Source organism: Colossoma macropomum, unplaced genomic scaffold (assembly GCF_904425465.1).
Source record: "Colossoma macropomum unplaced genomic scaffold, Colossoma_macropomum, whole genome shotgun sequence".
Classification (NCBI taxonomy): domain Eukaryota; kingdom Metazoa; phylum Chordata; class Actinopteri; order Characiformes; family Serrasalmidae; genus Colossoma; species Colossoma macropomum.
The window spans coordinates 12,219,239-12,238,347 of record NW_023494800.1 but is presented as its reverse complement, the minus strand read 5'-3'; the positions used below and the strand labels follow the sequence as shown (position 1 = coordinate 12,238,347).

At 37.6% G+C, this 19,109-nt stretch overlaps 1 protein-coding gene across 3 annotated transcripts in view; it reads left to right on the top strand.

The window, feature by feature from the left end:
* zgc:113162 (uncharacterized protein LOC553743 homolog) overlaps positions 1-19,109 on the top strand; it is a 36,098-nt gene that overhangs the window by 3,043 nt on the left and 13,946 nt on the right. Inside the window, exons 2-6 of one of the 3 annotated variants that reach the window (XM_036588502.1) lie at positions 9,964-10,083; positions 11,478-11,570; positions 13,673-13,866; positions 17,373-17,494; positions 18,810-18,858. In XM_036588502.1, coding sequence (XP_036444395.1) covers positions 13,687-13,866; positions 17,373-17,494; positions 18,810-18,858 — 351 coding nt within the window. In that variant the 5' untranslated portion in view covers positions 9,964-10,083; positions 11,478-11,570; positions 13,673-13,686. The remainder of the gene's footprint in view (positions 1-9,963; positions 10,084-11,477; positions 11,571-13,672; positions 13,867-17,372; positions 17,495-18,809; positions 18,859-19,109) is intronic. The other 2 variants (XM_036588503.1, XM_036588501.1) reach the window with 2 other exon arrangements.

Here is a 19,109-nt window from a genome sequence, read left to right as displayed (position 1 = left end):
TAAGAAAAATCATTTAAAAAAATCAAATCATTGTGAGTATTTTGATGTGTGATGCGCTGTTCTAGAGACACTTACCAGAATTGTTCATAGTGGCGGTGACAGGAACCAGACATCTGAAGAGTTTACACAGATGTAACATAAAGTTGTTATATGAAATGGTTCCGAATACGCTGACTGAGATATTACTTTACAGGTTTTGAGAATGTTTTGGCTTAAAAAAATCAGTGGAATTTCCATTTTAGGGTTTTAGTTAGTTTGTAACCAAAACTTGCAGACGTAGCACTGTAAGTGTTACTGGATTTTGCTATTAGAAAGTGCTCAAAACCAGCCTGTCAACTGCAGTGATTTCTGAGTCTTTAAGTGCTTTCTGTGCATTGATAGAGTCGTTAGATAATGATGACTCATTCGTAGGCTTGAGCTAAGTCTGCAGAGGCTTTTCTCCCTCCGTTCAGTGCATCATTTCCTTTGAAATCTACACAATTCTGTGGAGGCCTTCATCTGGAATACAGTTTCATGAAATTTAAAAAAATGTAGGATGTCTGTGTATACAAGACAACAGTGACTGGCATAAATAGAATTAATATGATTCTTATTATTAAGTGTTATAATTTTGAGGTCAGTGTACTTTTCTTAAGGAAACTAAAATGTCCTCCATTCAAAACCCACAACAACAGCTTATGTATAAACATACAGCAAAAAAAACAAGATATGTTTAATGACATTCTGGAAGCTTTATCAGTTTATATGACATAGGAAGCATCCTGGTTGTCATAACAGCTTGAGCTGATGGTGATAGGTGACAACTGAATTAATCGCTGATGGTTATCACAGTTTTGGCTGAACATGGTGTCACAGTTGTGATCCTGTTGGCGGAGTTTGTGAATTTGTTTATTCCAGCAGCTGTTTAACGTCCTCTGTGTAGATGAAGCTGAATGAAAGTGCAGAGGTCATCTCTGTAGCTCTGTGCAAAAAGCAAGACAAAAGAGAACAAGGGCTGTGATTCATTAGGAGCTTAGAGCTGTGAGTGTGCAAGCTGTGGCATAGCACACCGGTGGCACGCAAACCCCTAATGAACTCTGCCCACGGCTAATCTCTGTTTGCATGACATAATCAGGATAGTGCTCTCCCTTGTGGAAATATTAAACATGTTGTGTGTACGGTTGTGAGAGAGCAGTCATATAGAACGGGTACAGCGTGTGATGCATGGACTGTGACATCATTCCACGTGTTGATTGGAAATCTGAACCTGTCCGGAAGTCCGGAAAAACGTTAAGATATTCCGGTCAGGTGTCTTTCCTCGGTCAGCTTCTGATTTTCCACCCGCAGAAAGAGGATCCCAGTAGTTAAAGGAGTTGTTTGGAAAAAAATCTAATTTACACAGTTTTTATCTCTACAGTCAGCCAAGACTTGCTTTGTGTTTTGCTTGTTTAGTTATAGAAGTATACAAGTAATACTAGAAATAGAAAATTGTGGTTACATAGACTTCTGTTACTTTTTAGCTACATTAGCATCATAGCGCCACTGCAAAACTAATGAAGCAAACTTCAAACACCAAATATGTTTTGGCTAATTGGTTACATTTAAGCTCAGGAGAAAATGTTGTAAATTTGTTGTTTTACTGAACTATTCCTTTAAGGACTAATTGTGCCTAAAATGATAATTACTATTTTTTGCTCAGTATTGAAATCACAATTATGCAGCCAATAGGAACAAATACTTTTATCAATTTAAATCGCTTTCTCATTGTACTTTATAAGCCTATGTGCCTTAAAATGTATACATATTTGAATCAGAATAAAACTGATCCTTATTCACTTTACTTTCCAAAAGCTAAATATAAACAAAACTAGTCTTAAAATAAGTAAATTCATTTGATACCAAATTAATATACTGCCATACGGCAGTATAGAAAATGCAGGATTATGCTTACAGGTTTTTGCCTGTAGATATCTAGCATTAGCCAGTTAACTGACTTTTGCAAAGAAGCCAAAAAATCGTGATCATGATTACAATAGGCTTAAACACACAGGCCTAGTTTGCAGTGCTTTGCATGGTACTGCGTTTCCTTTCCTGTTGTTCTTCCTCTCCTGTTGTTGTTTCATGTCTATCTCTTTTCTCTTTAAAAGCCCATTTCCAGTAAGCAGAGACTCCGCTGGGAGTCTGAGTGGAAGCAGAAGCTTTTTGATGTATGTGTGGTGGCTTACGTCAGACTTCCCTAGTGCACGGAATCTCACAGAAAGGTGTGGACCGAGTTTGATAGGCAGATTTTCTCTGCATGTTCACCTGTGTGAGTGTGCGAGTATGTGTTATAAACGCATGGCCTCTTTCCTGGGTACGCAGAGGCCGACCTCAGTGACTACAGCATGTCAGCTTTTTCCGCTGGCTGTGGGAGCTCAGTTACCCACCTCCTGCTGGGTTTTTCTCCTCTTCTTGTTTTTGTCGGGAAACCGATCACTTGTACTTATTTGCTTAAGACGTCAGTGGGTTGAAGACAAACGCTGTTGGTGCCTTTGTTAGTAAAGAGTCCATTTCAGAGAAGAGCAACAAGGACTGTCTGAGAAGTCAATCTGAGCATTTGTTGCATTAAACAATTACTATTGAACAAAACCATGGATGATGATTTTTAAGGAGGAAGAAAAAAATCATCATTTATGACCATTTTTTTGGTCCACTCATCATGAAATGTTTACATTGTGAAGGGCAACTGACTTTTTCAAATAAAAGAGATGACTTACTGATTAACTTTTTCAGTTACTTAGCCTACTCATAAAACTCGGCCCCTTTAAATTTCTGTTATATTCTAGGCAGCCCTGGAGTGTTGCAGTAGAACAGGGGAAACACATAGAAAGAGTGTCCGCTGAACAGAACAGAACAGTATGTATGTTGTGGCCTTGTCCTAAACAGCTTTTTACTGTACTCAGTTTTGATTATGGTTCAAGACAAAGGTTTCTCTCGAAGTGCACTAGATGCTAGTAGAACATTTTTTATTAGGTGTTTTAAGAGCTGTCTGTTAACCACCCTTGAACTGTCATTTCTTGGCTAGGTTTGCATAAGGTAGAGTGTCCCAACCACCAGACTGTCTGGTTGGGAAACGTAATGTCTAGGCACAATCAGGAGAAATTTCAGGCTAAATGTGGGTAGGAATGTCGACTTATTAGAGTGGGAACAAACACTAGGGAATTTTTAAACCTATACAGCGTCTTGTGAAGACGGAGCTCAAAGTAGGGGTCAATGATGCACTTCTCAACATCGTCTGATGAACAGCAAGTCTGTTATTAGCCCGTGGATGTAATGTAAGTTATCACTGCTGAAAAGTCCCCTCAGAAACTCCAGTTGAGTATGTAGATGTGTCACATGTAAAGAGAACACATTACATGTGGTAAAAATAAACATGTAGTCTTGTTCCGAGACACATCTGGTCCCACGAGACTAGTGAAAGTGAAGAAATGAAAAATGACCGAACTGGCAGCAGGCTTTTTTACTGGGGCCGCAAACCCAGAAAAAAAACACAATACGTGCCAAATCCATTGTGTGTGGTATGCAGAGAGAAGCCAGTGAATGAGCTATGAAGCCATCTGAAGCAGTTTCAATCAAAACAACCTGTGTCAGGTTTGTAAAACATTCTTTTAGCTCAGAGTAGCAGTCCTCAGGAAGCATGGCCTAACTTTATTAAACAACAGCCATACTGTGATGTATTTGGAAAATATTGTGATATTGAATTTGATCAATACTTACCAGCACTACTGTAACTTTGAGCTGTATGACTTGTCTGAGAATTGATGTAGAGAGTGTATAAGAGTTAATGAAGTTTCTCTGCAATATACTCCCCTCTCCCTCTGTCCACTCCCTCTGTCTGCTGCGAACATGCGAACCAGCACAGCTGAAAGATAGCAAAGGGCCGTGACCCAAAGGACAGAAACATCTACAGTGACAGGAGGAAACTTAATAGAGCTCTGAAACAGAGTGGCCTAGGAGACATACGCGAGGCCGCTTTCATTACACTAAATAATTCATCACAGACCGAGGGCAAATTGACTTGCTTTTAATCCTGTTGTTGTTTAGCAGTACACGTGCAGCCTGTTTGTGGAAAAAGTGGTTGTACCAGCTTCACTGACCATAATAAAAATAGTAATAATAACTGGTTGTTAGTTATATACACCTTTCATAGACGAAAGGTTGCTTTACAGAGCAATTGTAACAACAGTTTGAAGTAGAAATAAAATAGTAAACAAAGAAAGGCCTGTAAATGTGAAAAACTGTAATGATAAAATGTACTGTTCACCAAGAGCTAAAGTACCACCACAGAAACAACAGGAAAACACAGAAAAAGTGATATAATATTAAATATGTAGATTAATGTTAAAGCTCTTCAGGCTGCAGCATCATCAACAGGTTTCATATAAAAACTATATTTACAACATTTTAAGCTAATATCCAGTTGTATGTAGTTGTCTGGCTAATGTATGTTTAGCTACGACACTATAAGTAAGTTGCTGCTCTCTTCAGGTTAAGTTGTTAACTCACTCTCAGTTGGATGCCACTTTGAACATGTAAATGAAAAATCGTCAACTGAAATATTTGTTGCATTTTAATTTTGTACATTATTAGTAATGTCAAATAATTGTTTCAGCCCTAAAACACATAAAAGACATGCATGAGCAGGTAGTTGGATAAGAAAGACAAGAATGACATGATTGGACTGTAACAGGCAGAACACAACCCTTTACACGAGTAAAATATTTCTGTGTAAACTGCCTGGATCTGTGCCTTGCCTGGCGTTAGTACTGGTCTGGTTTGTTTTTTGTTTGTAGGGTCAGATTAAAGCATGCTTGTTTTAGACCCACTCCCTCTGTTCTGTAAGAGGATGAATGAGTGTTATGAAACTAGCTGTGGGAGGATACACTCTGTCTCTTCATCACTGCCACTGACCCTCTATAACTGTGAGTGATGTGTCCCTCTCTCCTTCTAAAGCTCTCAGTGACCTCAGACGGCTCTTTCTTATTCTTTCTCTCTCTTTTTTCCACTGTCTCTCTCACACATAAGCTACATATACAAATTGCACACATTGTAGCCTAAAGGCTGTGTGAAACACTAACCTGAGCAACCACATTCACCGTCTCCAACAGCGTGTGAGGAAGAAGACGCAAGCACTGGTTTCAGGTGTCTGTAGCAAAATGTTCTGAAAACAAAGATAGTGTCGCAAGCCTAACAATACTAAAGGCAGTGAAGCATGTTATAGTGTGTGTGTGTGTGTGTGTGAGGGCAGATGTAAAAGAATCCACAGAGCTGAATATGCACTGTATAAAATCAGTTGGGCATGTTTTTGTACAGTGCCCTGAGGTGCGTGCTGTGAACACTATCTTATCTGTTGTATAGTTGGTTGAACGAGCTATCAGATTTTAGCATGCTGATTTCCTTTAGATAGTCACGGTGCTCCGCTGGAGGTGTCAATGGTTAGTTAGGTGTTAAATCAGTTCAGTTCAGTTCAAAAGCAGTTCTACACAAGTATGCTAAATCCCCATGTCTTCTTAAAGCAATACGATTGTTCAGGTTAACTCAATTACCCTCTTATGTTAAATGTAGCTAATCATCCAAGCCTTGTGGGCCATCTGAAGTTTGCTTCTTTATTTTTTACACCAGAGCTTTGAGGCTAATCTAGCTAAGGAGGAATGCAAGCTGCATCAGTTATCTTTGTGCCAGCCTAAATGATCACACACTTTCCCTTAAACTGTGCTGAGCTGTTAAGTGATCTCAATAGATGTGCATATCGCTGTTGTCGGAAGAAAACCTCATGTCTCCAAAATGGTAACTTTATAGGAGAAGGAAAAAACATACTTTACTATTAATGTACGTCAATGGAACCAGACTTTTTCCCCCCAAGTCATTTTTGGCTATTTCTTTTGGTCTATTCTACATGAAATTTGCACTCAATGTAAAGGGCAACAGGCTTTTTCAAATGATGTCAAAAACTGAAAAACGCCAAAAATGGAGATACAAGGTTTTCTTCCGACAACAGCGACATGTGGTTTCTGACATCGTATATTTTGGTGTAAAATACTTTTAAGTCACTGTTAAAAATTACAGTACAGAATATTTTAAGTTTTTAGATAAAACAAACACTCAATGGACTCTCAGTAACATGTCAAAAACGTATGAGGGTTAGGGTTAGGTTTTGGGTTGAGGTTAAGATTAAGGTTAGGATTAGGGCCAGGATTAGGGTTAGGTTTTGGGTAAGATTAGGTTTTGCGTAATGGAGGTAACATATTAACAATACATCTACTTAATGTAAGTAATATATCAACAGAACATCTACAAGATATTTTCTTCAGTGTATTCAGATGCTTCACTACTGCTCCTTCACTGATATGTTGTTGATATGTTACTGATAATCTATTAAGAGTTTATTAATCATCTACAAAGGACCACTCAAAATAAAGTGTTACTTATATTACCTATATACAGTTTTTCTTGCACACTTGTATTTCTAATGTAGGCCTACAGCTCTAATGTGCTCCCGCAGCTGTCTGGAGACCCATGCAACAAATCTAGCTAGTGTTCGACAGCAAATGCTTGAATGTTCTTGCATGTTTTCTTGCAATTTTGATGCATATTTTGTAAAATGCACCATTTTATCCTCCTTTTTTTTGTACAGTATAATTAATTTTTACATTATCATGTTTAACCTTTCTTTATCCCTTAGAATTAAACAAACTGGTTTTAACTTCACTATAGGGGCTAAACTAAACTGTTGTAGGCTGAATAGGTGGATGTATGTAAATGTGCTGATTCTTGTGATCACAGAAACAATGAATTCAAAACAGTCTTTTTTGCAGCATGGTTTCCATATATAACTGAGTGGACTGGGGAATGAATGTATGTATTGAAACTTATTTACAATGTTTACGTATAACTTCAAACTCCTTTATTTAAAAAAAAAGTGAGGAAAATTCGTTTTTCCATGATATGTGCCCTTTAAGGAATACACTACATTACCGCAATAGATTTACACAAATTGTATACTGTGTACATTTACAGTAACGGAAAAAAGGTAAATTTGAATTTTGGCTGAATGATCACTTTAATCACTTCAAATCCATAGAGCTGTTGTTCAGAGTTTCATTCTTCACTTTCATAAAATCATAACTCACACATTAGCATAGTAGTTACTAAATAATTCATATTAGTTACTGAGTAATAAGTCTTACATGTGGTGAGACAGAAATTCAGAGGAATATACTGGAGAAAAAAAGGGAATAAAAGACAGCCCATCATTTCTAGCTTGTTCTAAGCTCATGCATGATTCAGAGTGCTGAGCTCATGCCGTTATGATAACTCTCTCTGCAAATCCCTCTTACTGTAACAGCTCTTCCACGATTAGCACTCCATCTCTGCATATGTGCATTAAGTTATCTAACCTGCCATCTAGGCGAAGCTCAGGCTTTCATTGTGAACAGCCTATTATTTTCCAGATCTCTCCTGCCTCTGTTGCATCACCCAGTTTTGTAATCAGTGTCAGTCTTTTATGGCTAGCAAGGATTATGATTAATCAGGTTTTTATTTATTTTTAGCATCCAATTTGGGAACTGCACATGAGGAATAACACTAGGGCTAATACTCTGCCAGTAGCTGATTGGATGTTTGCCTGTTATGCCGTTTTTAAAATTCATTTTTTTAACAATTATTTGATTTTTTCCCTCTTAAATAGTTTATTTTTGCATTGATCTTGTTATTCTGTGTCTCTGTATGTATTTTGTATGTATATCTGTGAGATTTGTTTGACTTGCTGTGGGTGAACTGCAGGCTAATGTGTTGAAACGTGTGAAAACAGTGGTGTTTAAATAAAGTCCAGCAGATAATGGGCATTGGTGATGCCTGCCCTGCTATAAAGGGGTCATTATGGGCACCGCTGCCCGAGGGAGCCAGCAGGACTGTGAGTAAACAAGTTAAAGGGCAGTTAGGACAGCAGACTGCAGGCCACTGAGGGCATGAGCTCAGCTGTGACGTAGTTTATAATGATGCAGTGATGTAATCTACAGTTGACGTGATAATCCATGATTCAATAAAGTGTCCAAAACACACGAAACATGTAGAGCTTGTGTTTGTGCAGTAAGCTGTGTTCATTTGTCGAGCACCAAGTAAAAGGGAACCAGGGGAGTAGACTAATCTGTGTTGCAGCACTTGGTGTTGCCAAAGATTGTGTAGACACATTTGATTCTAGAAGATACGTTCATTAAAAAAATAAACTTAAAAAAAGGGAAAAAAATTCCATTGTTCAGTATATAGATTTTCTGCACATATTCTGGCTGATTCTTGAGCCACAGTGGACAGTAGATGCAATAGTAGATGTGGATATGTGCAGTAGGGCTTGACCAATAAATTAGTTGGCCATAATACAAACTGACGATAAAGGGGAAGTCCGCTGATTTTCAAAAATTTCTATATAATCCAGTCATTCAGATGTTAACTATATGATGTTAACTATAAGTTTTATTTGTAACGTTAAAGGTAAAATAGTGGCAAATAAAAAAAATCTTTGGGGACTAATTTGCCTTATGACTGCTCTGCCATGAATGGATTTTTAAAATTATGTTTTAGGTCACAACGTTACATCAGAACCATTGTAGTTAAAAGTCTCAGATATCAGGCAATGTGTTCATAACCATTTCATGTAATAGCTTTCTGTGAGGGGAGCTTTAAGAGGCATCGAACTTCAGACGTCTGTTTCCTATTCCTTGCATTGTGAACATTTGTGTGTGAGTAAGTTTCTCTAGAACAGCATTTCATATCAACATGTGAATGATTTTGTTTACATCATAACCATTTAATTATGCAGAAATTTTGAAATTTTAGTTTTCAACAGAAAAAACACTGTTATGGTTACAATAACAAAACCATGTAAAATGCATCCAAATCTTTAGGTTAACATGTTGCTGCATGACATTACTGAGCAAGATTTTGTAAGTTTCTGCTGCTGATGGCTGACAGTCAAAATCTTTATTCTCCAAGTACCAAATGTGCAAGTAATTTCTCCAGATGCAGGTGTAAACATAAAATTAAATGGAGGAAGTTGTTTGCCATCCAACTTTTAATGTCTCTAAGGCAGTTAAATAGGGACAGCTGTTGTCCCCAGGTCTCAGTGGAAAGTACAACTGCGTATTATCATCATAAACAGGGTAAGATATGTTATATTTTTGAATAATGGAACTTCACATAAGCATGTAAAGAGAGAATACAATTGGGCCTAAAATAGAACCTTGCAATACCCCACAGTTGATGGATGCGGTAAAGAGTAAAGGTCTTCAAGGGTGGAGAGCCAGCAGTGGATGATTTTCTCTGCACATCACACAGTCACTGTAGTCAGTATAGTACTGTTTGACTAAAACCATTGGATCTGATTCATATTTTATTTAGATCAAATTATATTGGCCAATATCAGTAACTGTGTTTTTTTAGCTCTGTAAAATCGGTATCGGTCACAATTTTTTTTGTATCGATCATGTCTAGGTGTCCTTACTGTGGACTGACTGAATGCAGGTAGTGGAGAGTATATAGTTTACACTCTTAAAATAAAGCTTCAAAGGGCTTTTTGAGTGATGTTATAGAAGAACCACTTTTGCTTGCCGAAAGCACCGTGCTTGACGAAGAGATTAATGAATATGAAGAATGTTTTAAAGGCTGAAAGTACCTTCTCGTAATATAATAGTGTTTTAAAGCCTCTTCTGATAATATTTACATGGTGGTTCTGTAAACTTTACAAAGGTTCTACACATTCACACATCCCCTTTACAAATATGGTTCTCCGAAGAACCATCCACTGAAAGGTTCTTTAAGGAACCAAAGTGGTTCTTCTGTGGCACTTTTCAGGTGCCTTTATTATTAAGAGTGAATGTTCAACAGTATTATTAGTGACCATAAATGTATAAGTGGCAGTGTTAAATCTGGCTCTGAATGTATGTGTATCAGGTTTGGAAGAGAGGGGTCAGCTCCCCCTGTCCACTTTATTTAGACCCAGCCAGCCCCTAAAGAATGACCTCATCCCCTCCCTTATGAGCTCATCTCACACACTGCTGAGAACAGCCTGGGGTAAGTGTTATGTCACAGACACAGTGAGAGAAATACTCTGGCCTCAGTGCAGGAAGATCATCTTTAAACACTGCATGCACATCATGCACTGGATGACATGGAGGCCACACAAATACACACACACACACACACACACACGCACACACACACACGCACACACACACACACAAGAAGCCTATGTAATATTATAATAGTGTCCTTATTCCACACTCATCAGACAGGCTTTACAGATTTGTCTCAGTTGTCCTTTTGCTCCATACAGTAGAATTTGATGACAGATTCAAGAGCGCACTTCACTGTAGTTATTTAGTGTGTTACCAAGTACATGAGAGCATGACCTTAATCTTAAAATAAGCATATAGGTGTTCTTCACGTCATTCAGCTGCAGGTTATTCTTCTTAGGAGAACCTTTTTGTAATCAGTAAGGTCCTGTCTGGCACTCAATAGTTCTCTAAACTGTTTTTGTCCCAACTTGGGGACACATCTTAATTCTCCTAAGACCACCATGGCATATTTGCTTTCAAACACTTTTAATAAATATTGTTAAATTATAATTCACTTGTAGTTCATTAACTCAGGCGAAGAAATTGTGCCCTCAGTCAATACCACATCTGTGTTCATAAGTAAATGATGATTTATTATTATTTGAATGAAAAGTTATTGTTGTGGGTTATGCCTTGTTTGGAAGAAAAAAAATCATTTCATTTTTGTCATGTTTTAGTTGTTTCTTGAAACCAGTGGTCAAATGTAGGGCTCAGCCATTATGAAAATATTTTGGCCAATACCAATTTTAAAGGATCCACATCTTGGAATATATACCCATTTTCATCTTTATTCATTAGATTTAGCCTGCAGCAGTGTGTCAGAGTGTTTCTGCCCAGACAACTCTCAGACTGCTTTTTGAACAAGGCACAATACATGGCAGCAAATCTGAACAAAGGTAACTTAAATTTGTCAGTCTTAAAGTAGCACAAAACAGCCTGTGTAGTTCAAAGGGATAAAGAGAGGTTGAACAGTGTTCATATGAAAATAAATTACGAATAGTACATTAACCATACAAACAGTATGCATGGTCCCCAAAGAAATGGAGCTAAATACAGGACAAATGTAGCATTTGGGGCTAGAAAATGTGTAGTTGTATTGCGTTTGTTAAACAGTGTTTTACTCACCGATATGTGTGTCAGTTCACACTTCTTAAACTCAAATAAGCAACAAAAACTATATACGTTGTAGCACTTGCAGTGCAACTACCCAGAATTTTATTTATTTATTTTTTTTATTTATTTATTTTTTTTGTGCATAGCACCATTAGTTTTCTTCATAAAAGGGATATAACATGTTTGCCCCAAGCTAAAGGTTAGGTTATTCCAACCATGATGATGTTTTGTGTTCAGATTCACCAGTTCAGCCTGCGTTGCTGTCATGGAGTTAAACAGGGGTGGCTCAAGTACTAGTGGCACTAGTTTCTAAAGTTTCACCTTGTTCTGGTGAGTTTGTGAGTTCAAATCCCAGCAGTGCTGACCAAAAAAGTCAGTAGATATCTGCATGTTTTTCTGCCAAAGCCAGTAATACTGCAAGCTGTCCGTATAAATCAATGTTATCAGCCAAACCAAGTATCAGTCAGGCTCTACAAAAAACATAAAAGTGCATATTTAAACCTGCCGATACGAAATGTAACTTCTAATGTTCGTCTAATTAATTTCCTAACTAACTTTATGAATGTGTGTAATAAATCATTATGCAATGTAACTTGAATGTATAGCAAAACAACAATAGGTCTAGACTTCTGTGGGTTAAGAAAGCACTGATATAATAGGCCAAAGCTTTCATTAACCCCACAGTGGTCTTTTGTAAGAGTGTAGGGGGATAATTAGATTACCTCTGGATGGAAGTTTTCTTTTGGATAGATCTTGAACCAACATCTATTACCTGATTCCTTATCTTAACCATTACAAGAGAAACAACAAAACTGATCTCAGGTAATTGGAAAAGTTCTGTCAACACAGGGCAAGTGCTTTTGAGGTCTGCTGTGTCTGCCATATAGTGTCTCATTGCTGGTTTGCAGTGAGTGGAGTCACTGAGGTGTTAATGGATGGAGGAGAGGTGTCTGCAGACTGGCATTTAATGCCCATGCAGAGTTCAGCCACTAATTCACTCCACTTCCAGACAAGTGCTCAGCCATTGCAGTCTCAGATTTTGAGCTATATCCTGCAAATTTTGGCCAGTTATATTAACCTCATGAGTTTTCCAGCATTCAGAGCTTATTTAAGATAATACATCTGCCATAAGAAGCATCATTTTCACCAATGGTTTGAATAACAACATGTAAAATGTACACCAGTTTCTTTATATGCAGAACATTATTAATAAGGAAAAGTGATGGGTCTGAATAATGTTATTTGAGAAACCCTGTGCTTACTTCAGTTGGATCAACTGTGGAAATTAGGGCTGTCAGTATTAATTATATTATATTTATATATTTGTTTATTGTATGCAGCTATTAAAGTACTAGCCTAAAGTGGCCAAACTGGCCAATTAGCTTTCTAATGTCTTCACTGTCGACACATACTAGCTTCCGGCTGACGGACTCACTGCTACCCTCCAAATGTATTATATCACCAGTAAGTTATTTATTTACTTTATTGGAAAATTATACAATATGAAGCCTTTGAAAACCTTAATTTGATAAAATATAGACATATTTTGCAGTGTATGTAAATGTATATATCCACTGAATAGAAGACCCAGCAGGAGAATTAAAAATATTTATTGAGAAGGTAAATTGTTATCGCAGAATTTTATTTAACTGAGTATTTGTGATAGCCCAAGTGAAGGTTTTGATTGCTTTAGACACAGTTTAAATGTTCTGCAATGAATAGTGTACTTTTAATACTTGTTATGTATGTTGCTTTTGGGAAACTGGAATCTTTTTATCTTCGTTATCTGGATCAGTTGAGCTATATAACACTCCTGTAGCTTTCTGTCCTGGGATAAGAGCCAATTTTGAAACTTTGTTGGTGGCATTTCTTGCCTTAATTTGACACAGTAGGTTAAATAAGAATTGCATGTTGATAATGGTCTGTGATGACTCAAGACCTGATCCAGCATGATATCATTCAAGTTCAGTCAGGAGGAGGACATTTTTGTGCTATAATATGTGTCTGGTTAACAAGTGTCCAGTTTTATGTTCAGTAAACTTGGCTCTGGGGACACATCAAAACTGTTAGTTATTTTGTACAGTTAGTTTACAGCCCAGACTGTTAGTTAGAGTGGTATTGATGTGAAAGTAATCTATACTGTTACTAAACATGGACTGTTCTTGCAGAAGTGTTGACAGTTGTAAATGCTACACTGCTGTTACTGCATGTAGGATCTGTAAACATCACACTGCGATATGAACAGCAGCTACAGCATAATTGCTCTGTAGCAATAGAATTATAGAAATATAAACGCAGACCTGATTTGATTTGTCTTCCGCTCATGCCACATTAAGCTCCTATATTATGAGAAATGTTTTTGTTTTTGCTACTGCTCTGGTCACATGATGTTTAAATGGCAGGCTCAGTCTGAAGTCTCCTGTCCACTGCAGATGAAATCTCCAGGATGTGTGAGGTGGACGTGTCCCCTGAGCCTGGCAGCCCCACGCTGCTCAGCGAGTCTGCAGACACCTACTGCCAGGCAGATCGCTGGCACCGGCTCCGCACCAGCGTCCGAAAGCTGGAGTTCTGGGAGGACTTCAGCGCTGAGCTCATAGGAAGTGGCTTTTTCTCCAAGGTCTACAAGGTACCCAGCATGTATATATTCCACAGCACGAGTCAGACACTCTAAAAATAAAGGTGCCTGAAAGGGTTCTTTGTGTAATGCCTTAGAGGAACCATTTTTGTTCCTTTAAGAACCTTTTTGTGAATGTGTGAGTTTGAAAAATGTTTATAAAGTTTAAAGAACCTCCACATGATATAAAGGTTTTAGAAAGAGCCCTTAAATTGGTCAAGAACCTTTACATTGTGTGAGGGTTCTTTATACCTTTAAATGATTCTTTTCTCATTTTCAAACGTGGTTCTTTAGGGAACTAAAATGATTCTTCTGTGGCATCTGTGGCACCTTTTTTTAAGATTGTCGGTTTGGGCACACCAACTCATGATGGTCTTTTCTTTTTTGTACTGTTTTCTACATTTATAAATAATAGTGAAAACAGCAAAACTATGAAACAACACATGAAACAAAACAGCCAGAAAAGTAGACAATGCTTTGTCTTGACACCAGATGGATCAGAAAAAGAAAAAGCATAATAGCCTACTTTTAGATAGTCATCCTAAGTGAAATGCTTCAGTTAAAGCTACACTATGTAAGTTATGGGGATTTGGAGACCTCTCTGGTAGAGATGTGTAATTGCACACAACATATAAAACATTTTCTAACGTCAGTTGTGCTTCGGCCACCCAAGTGGATGAATCTGATAATTGCATGCGTTGACCAACTTCACTATTTACATTTGCCTTAAAAACACATTTTAAGCATTTGAGCATAAACCTTACCATCAAAATGACTATAAGATTATGAAAAGCATATGTTCAGCCTGGTATGTGCAAACTTTTGACTACTATTTAAGATGAGAGGTATTCTGTATGAAGCGGCTCCTCTTTTTGCTCCACAGGGTATGTATTATACCTCTTTATAATGCAAACTATAACTGCTTTGACCCCTAAGTGTCTTCGTCTGATGTAGCTCCCTTAGTAAAATCTAAAGCAAATCAGCTGCAGAGTCTGTTGAAATGCTTGAGTTAAAGTGTTTTGTTCCACCAGTTCAGACATTCTAGAATAAAGGTTAGCGTTGCTTCATGTCTTCATTCCTTATTCTCAAGAGTGGTTCACTGGCCTTTATCCTCCAAAAGCGCTCCTTTGAATTACGGTGTGGAAAGACTGAGAGCGTCATGGCTGTGTTAATCCTAAAAACAGCACTTCAGGAGTACATGACATGCTACAGGTTCCTCAGCATGTCATTTCATGCAGATTTTTCACTGAACAAAGGTCTATATAAGATGATGTCATCCGTTTGTAACACCCACAGCCCTGGTAGCCGCTTTGTTGGAGACATGGGCAAATTACACAAAAACGTAACACATGGCCATAGGTACTTATTTTCTTTGCAAACCGGTGTGGATTTCTGTATGAAAAACTTGACTTCAAAACCTCTTTGCGTCATCATCGGCACCGCATGAGATGTCTTGTTCATCCATGGCTTGACAGATCCTTGTGGTGCTGTGTATCGTACATCTATGCAAAGGAGTCACATCAGGTCACAGGTGTGACCACTGTGTGCTTCCTTCCATTGTTAACATGCCAGTGGTGAGATGGAATGCAGATAAGAATGGAAAATGGCAATAGGCAATGCGCAGCATTCAAGAGGCTCCACTGCATGCTTTCACTGTGACCGTTCTCACAACAGGAGCCAAGAGGTGACGACAATTGTCGATAATTTTTTAGAGGACATTTCATTCTCCAGAGGCCTTGCCCTCTGAGGAAACAACAAGCAACAAGGTCAGTTGCTTTCAGGAAGAGAACTGTCATTTTTTTGGTTTCTCTTTCACAATAACTACATTTACCTGAATGGCCAAGAAAACAAGAACATCACAAACAACATTTAAAGTGAAAGCAATCCCTCTGGCTCAATATTATCTTAATGCCAGAGCGCACCACCCCAACAATCATCAAAATTCTAATGCTGGTCGTTGTTTTAGAATGTAGAGGAACTCCATCCATCCATCCATCATCTAAACCACTTATCCTTCTGGGTCACGGTGGGGTGCTGGAGCCTATCCCAGCTGTCATTGGGCGGAAGACATATAGAGGAACTGATCAAATTAACTATTGTGGGAAATAGAAAATGATGTATGGGAGGTCTGTCTGAAGAATATACATAATTGCTCAAAAAATGTAAGACATAATTTAGTCCAGTTTAAAACCCTGCATAGAATATACCTTTGTAAAACTAAACTTCACAAGGTTTTTCCACATATTTCCCCTTTGTGTAACAAATGTAATACAATGGAAGGTACACTGATACATTCATTATGGGCATGTAGCAAAATACATACATTTTGGGGCAGTATATTTAATTGCCGGTCAGGAGCATTTGGAAGGGACTGGAAACCTAATCCACTTTGGGCTGTGTTGGGAACAACTAATGACTTGGTATCCGTGGAGAAACATGAACGGCAGGCCATTCTTTTTATTATGGTCAGAACCAACATATGAAATGTGAATAAAGGAACTAATCAATGTATTGCATATGGAGAAACTGCAATTTTTTAATAATGAACAGTTAGAGCAGTTTGATAAAATATGGGGTCCTCTGTTTGCCTTTTTTGAAAAAGGACCAAGACTAACCTGGTTCAAGTTGTGTAATACCTATTGTTGTATGTAAGTGTATGTTTAAAAGCTGACACCCTGGATTGTAAGTACATCATACAGTAAATGTGAGAGAGTATTCTATAACAATGTGAAGGTGGGAGAGAACGTTCTAGAATAGTGGATGGAGGACCACATTTGAGAACCATTTGAATGGAGAAAACATTGAAGAACAATGCAAAGAGCGCAAAGCGTAGATCAGTGTGAATGAGGGAGAAAAATATAGAACAGCGGAAGGGGGGGGACATTCTAGAATGGTGTAGATTGAGGAGAACATTCTAGAACCATTTGAATAGGGGAAAATGTTCAAGAACAGTGTGAAGAGGGGAGAACAGTGTGAATTAGGGAGAAAATCATAGAGCAGCGTGAAGAGGGGAGGACATTCTAAAATGATGTAGACTGAGGAGAACATTCTAGAACCATTTGAGTAGAGGAAAACATTTAAGAACAGTGTGAAGAGGGCAGAACATTTTAGAACTGCATGAATTGGGAAAAACATTCTAGTAAAGAAACCGGACCATATTATGAAAAAATCCTCACATTTTTTATATAAAAGAGTTTTATATGATATGTAAAAATTTTAATGTTTGAAAAGTACTGTTCAGTTCACTCACACTGTTCAGTCCATATATGCAAACAAAACTGCCAAAATGGCCTGTTTTGTATTGATTGTTTTTGTGATGCAATGAAAATCAACACATTTAATGCAGTTTCATACAGCTGGAAATTCAGCATACAGCAGCTTGGCTCTACTAGTTCATGTTGAAGTTGTAAAGCATGCTTCAGCCTGGACTTTCTGAATTAGGAACAATACATTTGGGTTACTTACATTTTCGTGAGTAATGTTATTGAGTTAGTGATGTTGCTGCTCATGTTGAACAGGTGATGCACAGCACCACTAAGAAGGTGATGGTGGTGAAGATTTATAAGAATGATGTGGACCAGGACAGCATCGTGAGAGAGATCAGCCTCCTGCAGAAACTCTCCCACCCAAACATAGTGAGGTGAGCCGCCTCCACACTGACACTTCATCGTACCACTCTGCCCCCCCGCTGCCATCGCACTCACAACACCTCCTCAGCACACACACACACACACACACACACACAAACACACGCAGTGAACTCGTTCTAACTGCCTGATTTAATGAAGTCTGCATGTTTTGTCCATTTGGTAGTACATGTTGTGACTGTGATCTTTGGCTTTCGACTTTAAAAAAAAACACGCAACCCTTCAAAGTCACCATTATCACCAGCAACAATAAAAGTGTGGTGTAATGCAGAATGAATTATTTCTCTCAGAACAAAGTATGAAATCAAAAGTTTCATTCAATACCACAGTTGTGTTCATAAGCAGAAGAGGAGGTATTTTATTGTGCTTTGAATTGGATTTTGAACTTGCTCTCACATATATGCCTCATTCTCTTTGGAATGCACTCGTATCTTGAAACTAAAGCCACTTTGAGTCTGTGACAAATTTTATTACAGATATAAAACAAGATGAGGATTAAACATTCTGTTGATATTTCTGTTATGTATACTGTCATGTTTCTACAGTCAATGTATCTGAGTGGAGAGCCATTAGAAAGTTTGTGGAGGTAAAGGGATCAACAGTAATATAACATCGCTGTCTGAACAAAAGCTTGTATCTCTATTTTTTTTGTATCTATATTTCTTGACAAAAAAAGTAGCTCTTCTTTACTTTATGTCAAGACAAATGGACCAATAGAAATGAAAAATGACTTTTTTTCAATGAAATTTGTTACACTAATTTAGATTGAAACTTGACAAGGTTTTTTCCTTCTCCTGTAAAGTTGTCATTTTGGAGATACAAGGTTTTGTTCGGACATTAACAGTAACAGTAACCCAGCTGCACTATTGTGTATGGGTGGAATAATTTCAAAATTCTTAAAAATTGTTTAAAAAATTAAAACATTAACAATTTAACATAATATGATATACTGGTGTTTTTTCAAACAGCAGGAATAAGGAATGCCTGAAAATGCCACATGTTAATATGTTAATGTTTATATTTTCAGTTTATTAGACCATTCTATATTATAATAGAGTACAACATATTGACACAATCTAATATGCTCCCATGAGGAGTGTGCTTTTCCTGTCTGCTTTCAATGCTTAGGTAAAGAAGAAGCAGTATTTTTCACAAGAAGGAGGATCTGCCCTCATTGTGGGCTGACTTGTTTAGTTTTATTGTATCTGAATGATGTGTTGCATTGTTACACTCCTAGAATTGTGGCATTCTTGTGCACCATTTTGCATTACTGTGAATAATAAAACTCCTTTAATCTCTTTACTGAAGGTATCTTGGGATTTGTGTGAAAGAAGATAAGCTATACCCAATTCTTGAGGTGAGTTTTTTTTTGTTAACTAATTAAAGACTTTCCTGTAATTACACATATGATTATATTCTGTGTTTTCATTGTTCAGAATCTTCCATAAATTATTGCATACACACAAACAAATAGCATGAAAGTGGTTAACCACTTAAGTACTATTTAGATTTACTTGATCCAGAGCAGTAATTTAGCACTGGGAGAAAAGTTACTGATGTCTCATAGCTGAAAAGTTATGTAAAACTCTAGTACAAAGTATTTGTATT